At 30.4% G+C, this 8333-nt stretch overlaps 1 protein-coding gene across 1 annotated transcript; it reads right to left on the bottom strand.

Moving 5' to 3' along the window:
- Positions 1–2002: 2002 nt before the first annotated feature.
- Positions 2003–4274, bottom strand: LOC137835134 (protein LIGHT-DEPENDENT SHORT HYPOCOTYLS 10). Its single transcript, XM_068643491.1, has 2 exons — positions 3480–4274; positions 2003–2292 (listed from the first exon to the last, which is right to left on the bottom strand). The coding sequence occupies exon 1, from the start codon at positions 4247–4249 to the stop codon at positions 3524–3526; it is 726 nt and encodes a 241-aa protein (XP_068499592.1). The 5' UTR covers positions 4250–4274; the 3' UTR covers positions 2003–2292; positions 3480–3523.
- Positions 4275–8333: the final 4059 nt, after the last annotated feature.

Below are 8333 nucleotides of genomic sequence, written 5' to 3'. Positions count from 1 at the left end.
TAAAGATTGATGTGGAGAAAGTGTTTCATATGACTCATGACTCAATTAAAGACATGGAGTTGATTGAAATCAAAATTGTTAAAATTTGTTTTTTCTTTTTCGATTGGATCATGAACCCACATGTATGTTTGAAAATTTGTTATAAATATGCAAACAGCGTCCACATGCTTGGCTTAGTCATGTATATTCTCTGGACGCTTCTCTACAAATTTATGTTATGTTGTTGCTCTTGGTATGTGCTTATGGGTTGAAAAGGCATATGAGATTTTGTATGTAGGAACTTTGCTGGAATTGGCATGAAATTTATGTAGTTTCATTTGGGTCTGATGTTGATTTCTTTATTCCGTTTTTATATGTGTTGTAATCACTGGTCTGTGCTAAAAGAAGATGAAAGGTATTTGTTTGGCTATTATGCAGGAATATAGGAACTGTTATCTTGTAGCTAAGGAATCCTTGTTGTAAGCAAACCAAGGATTCCGTTTGGTGGTATCGGTATATATGCAGCTGAAACAGTCTTGGGAAGGAACATATTGGCAACTTGAAGGGTTGGCATATAAGTATTCCCTTGTCGGCGACTGAAGGTTCTTTAAGGGTTTGAGTTTTTTGTTTGTGGAGTTCTGCACGGCTGAAATGGAAGCTAGGTTGCTATGCATAAACTGGGGAGAATGAGGAGATAGCTCTGCAGATTTCAGAAAATCGGACTGGGTTGATGGTTCTGCATAATTTAGTGTGGATGTTGATGGTTCAGGGTTATGAAACAAATTGGTTCTGGGACATTCAGGGAGAAATATGAGGCATGATTTTTTGCTAGCATCCTTGAGCCAAGGACAGTAATATTTGATGCAGATTGTGGATACCAGCAGCACCTGTGATCCATGTTTAGCTGGGATAATATTTTGTTTAATATCTGTATGTTTTGATGAGAATTAGTACTAACGTAGAGTTTGTTTAGCAATTTTGGTTACCAAGAATGTAGGTAATCTTACCTCTCTTTTGTATATAGAGTTTTGATAATGTGCTCATTAATTTTGTTTTCTGATAAAAAAAAAACTTGCTTAAGGATTTAGCTAGCCTAATGTCTCATATCCCCACCATTAAAGCTACATGTTATCATAGCAATATTTCAATTTCGAAGATATAAAAAAGTAAATGTGAGTGGACAAACCATATAATTGATAAATAATCATACACATTTAGAATGCATATTTAATTTTTCATGGCTAGAACCATTTATATAGGATTCAGATGTATAGGTTTTCTAGGCAATACACTTTAGGCCTAATCTAGTTTTTGTGCACCTACATAGGTAGGAACCTGAGTGGACATATTTCCTCATTCCAGGGATATTGGTAACAACAGTCTTTGTAACGTATATATAGTTATGTGATTTTTTCTTCCATCGGGTTAAAAAAAGTACCCAGAAATATGCCTAATATAGATATTAGGAGCACGGCAGTATTTAGCATAAATCGATCTATATAATTGAAAGAAATAGTCTTAATGATTTAGTTAAGTAAATGAAAAAACAGGGAGGGATCAAGTCAAAGATATTGATTAATTAAACGGAAGAGGACCAAGAAGGTATCCAATGTTTTTTAAGGTTTACTTGACTTATTGTGGGACATCATCTTACATATTTGTGGTGATACCATGCTTCATGGATTGTGAAATAGTTTAGTCTCTATATATATATCTCTCATTTCCTTTTAGTATCAATGTTCATCTCACTGCTAATTAACCAACTTATTTGAGGTCTGTCTCTTAATTTACTCAAATATACCATTGCTGACCAAAAAATAAAATAAAATAAAATATTCAATATACGTCTTATTATATTGCATAAATACGGAAAAAAATATATATTATGTATGCATTTGTAGATGCAGGTATGATCGCGTGAAAGATTCTATCTGTGCTTACACATATTTAAACACCAGCAAAATCTGCCAAAGTTCCAAGAGAATCAAAGGATACCAGTACCATGCAATATCAAACACCCTACTTGAGAGAAAATTCAAGATTATTTTCATGACTATATATATATATATATGCTTGATAGTGTATATATATAAGTGAATACAATACAGGGATTTACCCCAATGTTAAACTCTTCGTCAACTTCATTCTAAATTCTCATTCGAAATAACAAAATACACTTCTTGACTTATAAAGACCATGGAAGGGTTAATGTTGCAGGGATATGTCTAGATAGTGGATTGTGTTCCAAGACTGCAGCTGAAGTTATATCCAAGACCTAGCCACAGATTCAGGATTTTGAAACAACTTTGGGATCTGAAATCAATTGAAAGTGAAACCCAAAATTAAATTCATGCAATATATATATAGATCAGTTACACAAATCCCTTTAGGGATACAACAAATATATATATATATATATATATATATATATATATATTTCCCTTAAGATAAACAAAATGTAAAAATGCAAGAAGATAGAGAATGTCCATGGTGATTGTCAAATGAGTTTGCAGTGTTAGCAGGTAGTGAAAAGACGATGCGATTTATGTACGAATAATGTCACATACATATAACAGCACGAAAGAAAAGGACATTCGTATGATGGGAAATGAGAAAAGAAGAAACAAAATTCGTTAGAATAAGACAAAACTTTATGAAGGCAAGAGATTTTGGGTTCTAGCTAGTACGCCAATGAAATTTCTAAACCACGAGCAGACAAGACTCTAGAAACAGCATCTAATTTTTCCCACAACCATGGATCTTGAACCTTTTCCCCCAAGATATTTTTATAATCAAGATAATCTGTTCATAAATCTAATTTTAAATTCTCAAATTTCGTATATTGCAGTGCTTACATCGTTTGTGGAAGCCACAACAAGAGAGTACCAACAAGGAAGGAAGTAAGATCGTGCGGAAAAGCAATCTTGTATGCAAGTAAAAACATATTATATCATAATTTATATCACAAAAGACATAATTACGAAATGCAGAAACTATGATAGCATTGTCTTGTTGCATGTGAGAGCCACAAAGAGACAATGGATGATGAGAGTGCATTTACCCATTCTTCTACTGTATGCTCATTCAGTGCAGATGTTCAGAAGAAACAAGAAAGTAAGGTAAAGTACGTATTTACTATTAGTACACAATTTATAACATGTAACTACATATAAGATACATACAATTTAGGGTTTTGAACTCCGTGAATTAGGGTTTAATGTAGAATGAAATGCAGATGAACTTATTATGCTCTTAATAAAACTGTGTGCTGATGGGATATATATGATTGATGAATTTTCTTTTTCGCAGTGCTGAAAATTGAACCAGCAAACATTAACTACAGAGTGTATTATCCAAAAACTATAGCACCCAATTGTTGAATTGTGTCTTTTCTATGCATATAACAATGCGAATGCTTCAAGTACCATCCTTAATTCCCCATGTGAAACACAGCAGCAAGCAAATCTAGAAATTAAACAGTAGTGAGCAAGAAAATTTACCACATGTTCCTCATGAAGGGTAATTTATATATATAAAACTTATATTACTGCAAAGGAAAGTTTGAGGAGGTGTCTCCGTTGGGCTTGATAATATTCCTCTTCTTCTTTTTCTTCTTATAAGGGATTCCTCTAGCTTTAGCTTGAGAATCCCTGACCTCTCTAAGATAGACTCTTATGGCACCACTTGCAAAGGGATTGGTCTCAGGAAGGCCTCCATTTTCTTCATATGCAGCTCTCAACCTTCCAATGAGTGCATCAAGGCTTCCCCAAGCTTGTCTAAGAGGGCAAGTGCAGGGTCCAGGTGGCTCACTTTGCCCAAAAAACAAGCACCCTTGTAAGTGCACTTTGGTTTTCCCAAACTGATCCAAGTAACGAAGGAACTCAAGCACATGGCTGGAACTACACTGAGAAAGTGCCACAGGAGGCCTCTGATTCCTCAAGTACTGTCCAAAAGTGTTCCAATCCCTTCTCTTCTGAGACTCATAGCGACTCAGTGGTAACTGCTGCTGTTGCTGATTCTGATCATCACCCCCTCCAGAGGGTCTTGATGACCCTTCTGCTACCTCCTTTCCCTTGCTGGACATGCCTGCTACTGACAAATCATTTAGTATTTCTTTTTGTGAAGTGTGAAAGGGAAATTTTGGTGGGGAAGAAAAGAAGACAAACAGAAACACACACACAATACAATAGCAGTGGAAGAAATTTTTATAAAACATCATTAGATATATAAAAAATTTGGAGATCACATCAAAGGGGTAGTGAGGGGACATGGCATGGGACCAATGAAAGTGCTTTAGCCCTTCTTTTTCTTCCTTGCCTACATTATTTCTTGCTTTAATGGTACTATTAGTATTAATCATGCTTTATTTTTTCCCTTATTTTTTTATTATTGTGCTTCCATCATCAAAGCAATTATTATTGGGTAATTAGCACTACGGTTAATAACTTGGTGACCATTTAGTCACACTCTAGGTCATCTACATTCAAGGCATTGTTTGCCACGCATTGGCAATTTTTGGAGATTAAAAGTTAAACTCAATGGCTTCCGTAACCTATTCTATAACACATTTTGACATGGTAGGGAGTATGGTATCACATCTCTTTCACTCCCCACAACTTTTTCAATCACGTCGCCTCGTGCATTTTGCTAATATAAGCAAATTAATGGTGTTCATTCAAGAGTTTGAACTCAAACACATCAACCATTCTTTTAGGATATATATTATTTACAGAATCTAATTTTAGTTAGACTTGTAGATAGGGTATTTCACCCTAATAACTCTTTCAATAATAAATTTCAAATAGTCAATTAAAATTATAATTTTTTAGCATAAATTATAAAAAGAATTATAGTTTCGTATGTGGTACTTTCTTTGTAAGACTGAAACTTGCATGTTCTCTGAGTGCTTGCTTAGGGGAAGAAAAAAAAAGAAACAAAATAATGATTTTAAGTGGAAGAATGGTGTTAACTTGAACAATTGTTTATAGTATTCGTCAACCACGCGCTGTCACATAAACGTACGCGCATACAGAGAAGAAGTTCTAGTATATTTTCACTTTCTTTTAATTAGAAAATCGAAGTGTACCTAATTTTGGATTTATCAAAATAGTTTCAAATATTCATGTTAGTATAATATCTCCTTAAAAAATAAGAGTATTTTTTTCAAGATTTAAAAGTGTTTCAGTAAATTACAACTTTGAAATTTGGAAATATTTTCAAAAATGTGTTTTACTAAAGTAGTTCTCAATAGAAAGCGTATTAGTTAATGAGAACGTGACAAGATTTTAACTATAAAATTATTATATATTAATAGTAAAATGAAATTATTTTACTTAAATATAACATTCACATTTTATTCAGATATATATATTGTAAAGAATAAGTTTTTTAATAATCACCTCTCTTAGCACAAACACAGACAGATAAAATAAAAAGATAGGCAGATCCTCTTAGGTTAAAATCTAACCAATCCATCTTTGGAATTAATTATATTTTTTTAGTAAAAACAAATTCAATATTTTAACAACTACGTATGATGTAATCATGTGATCATTCACAGGTGAGATCTCTCAACAAACACTTACATGGAGATATTTTTTATATGAGAGTGAAAAAAATAAGTATTAATTAGTGAAGTTAATCATAAATTATATTGTTCAGATTAAATTAAACACAGAATGTACCTTTTTAAATAATGATGTGACTTTAAGTAATATTTAAATTTAGTCATTATAGGTAGTCAAGATTTGTTCCTCTAACTTTCACATTAAATAATCTCTCACTTGTAATCCCAAAAACACAAATATATTGAAATTTATCTATGGAATCATTTATATATTGATTATTCTCATTAAATAGACTAGATTTTCAAAATATTCCTATATAATTTATTGATTATAGTTGTTATTTCATCAATCAACTTCAATTTAACATATATACAGTTAAAAACATAAATAGATGTATAGGCCAAATATTATATTGTAAGTATTTGTTTTATTTAAGAATTGATAGTGAGCATCATTAGATGAAATTATCTTTAATGATCATACTTATTAAATGTGTATTTCTTAATAATTATTTTTGTGAAGTAAAAATAGATAAATAGTGACTAGAGACTTCTTTTTAATATTTATGACATATAATGTTATTTCTAATTATTTAGTTATTTTTTGAAAAAAATATTTTTAATTATAGTTTGATTATTGACTATTTATTAATTCGTAAAATGACAAAACCATTTTTTAAGTACTTATACAATAATTTATCAATCATACCATTATGAAAAAATACTAAATTTCTTTGATTTCACCGTATCCATAGAACAAACTCAAGTATTTTCTTATTAAGTTATCATTTTCTTTTAATTGTGGAATACAAAATTGATTAAAAATGTGTCTTTGCTTGGCAATGTAAGATATTGTTGGTGCTCACCCATCTATTACACTTATATCATACATAATATGCTATTTTACACATAAAAAAAAAATTAGTTGTTTTTATGTGCTCTCCATGCATAGGGCATCTATTATCTTCTTGAATTTTAGGTAGATTATTTTTAGTGACAACCCTCTTGATAAGAATAAGCCAATCAAAGTGTTTCGAACTTGGAGGTGTATTAGTTTTCATGAGAGGAGGTGAATAAATCATTCATCTCCTCTATGTGTGTAGTTTGGTTCAGTTGCATGCGGTGTAGCGACTTTTGTAGGAGTAACTCCTAGTTTTAGATACAAATTTTATGTTTTTGCTTGAGTCATAAATAGCTTGATCCTGAGTTTTTTTTTCTGTTGGTTTGTATCTAAGTAGCTGAGTTTTGTACAAGGGTTGGAACACCCCTAAAGTTTCCAATTTTATTTATTAATTCATTGCTGATAAAAAAAATCTCCTCTATAATCTTATTATCTAATAACTTATACGTTTTTACTGTAAATTTAGAAGTTTTACTAACTTTTCATACTAATTATCTTCCTTGTCCATGTCTAGGGAGCTCCCCTTAGGTTCCTCCATCATTTTATAGGTATCAGGTTTTTTTCATTCAAATTATTCTCTCTTCCATATAATTTTGTCATTTCCATTGATCATTATTTCAGTAGTCAACTTCACTAAACATTTATGAGTTATTGATTGAATTCTCATACATTATAAGGAATAATTTCATAAGTGGTGTCTCACAAAGCCATTTGTCTCCCCGAAAACTTATCTTTTTCTCATTTCTTACTACTCAAGCTATGTTATCATCAAACCACTCATTATCATTAGTTGGTTTACATACCTCTTTTATATCATTCTACCATCTAGATTCTTTCCTATTACTCATATCCTTCATGTTTCTCCAATTGCCATATTTGGATTCGATTACCTCATTTTCATAATCCTTTTGTTTTTTAACCAAATCTCAATTTTCACTTAATTAACAATGTCACATTAAACAATTTTTAAGTCTTTTTTTATCTCAAGGTCTCTCACATTACGATATCATCCCACTTGCTTGACTCACTATCTTTCGTGTATCACTCCTCCAATTAAAAAAAAAATAGTTTGTGGAATTTAAGTTTAACTAAGTACTTAAAATTATGATTAAAATAATATTTTGTTAGTTAATTGATTTTAAGATTTTTTAAAATTAAAAAAAAAACAAGAACTGTATTTTTCTATTTTAATGGATAAAACATACCTATTATATCCACTTTTTTTCAATCATAAATAAATTAAATATTTTTTCCAATAAAAATCTTGTGAATAGTAATTATTAAGTTTAACCATTAATGAAAATTTATTTTCATTATTAATATTATTTTCAATAACATTTAAGGTTTCACATTACTGATATATATATATATATATATATATATATATATATATTATTAAATACTTTGTATATTATCAAAGTGAAACTCTAAATCTAATTGGTACACAATTTTTTTTATTCAGTGCATATATGCATTTCAAAAACACAAAAGTAAAGAAGTTCATGCAATTTTCAACAATTTATTTAATGGTATAATCCTATGGCCGGAGATTCACATATATAGCCAGCTACGAAGTTGCTAAAATCTTAACCAATTATAATCATACTTTATTAACATCTCCCTCTCTTAAAAAAAACAGTACATTTCCTTAAATAGAGGGCATTTTTCAATGACAATGCATCCATCGTTATAAGAAGTATAAAGAATATCAATAGTTAGAATCAATTGCTAAATTAGTTTTCCTTATGTGCATTAAGTTTAAAATCGATTAATATGTATAAATTGAAAAAAAAAATGTTGATGTTATTACTGTTAACATTTTACTTTTTACTTTTAAATTAATTTTTTGAAAATAACTTGAGTTAAAACATTCCAGCAATCTTAATT

Source organism: Phaseolus vulgaris, chromosome 5, assembly GCF_051622355.1.
Source record: "Phaseolus vulgaris cultivar YP4 chromosome 5, ASM5162235v1, whole genome shotgun sequence".
In the NCBI taxonomy this organism is placed as follows: Eukaryota; Viridiplantae; Streptophyta; class Magnoliopsida; order Fabales; family Fabaceae; genus Phaseolus; species Phaseolus vulgaris.
Note: the sequence above shows the minus strand (reverse complement) of the source record. Positions and strands in the feature narration are given on the sequence as shown.

Excerpts from the sequence above, each read along its gene's own strand:
- LOC137835134 (XM_068643491.1), bottom strand. The coding sequence starts at position 4,249 with ATGTCCCCTCACTACCCCTTTGATGTGATCTCCAAATTTTTTATATAT.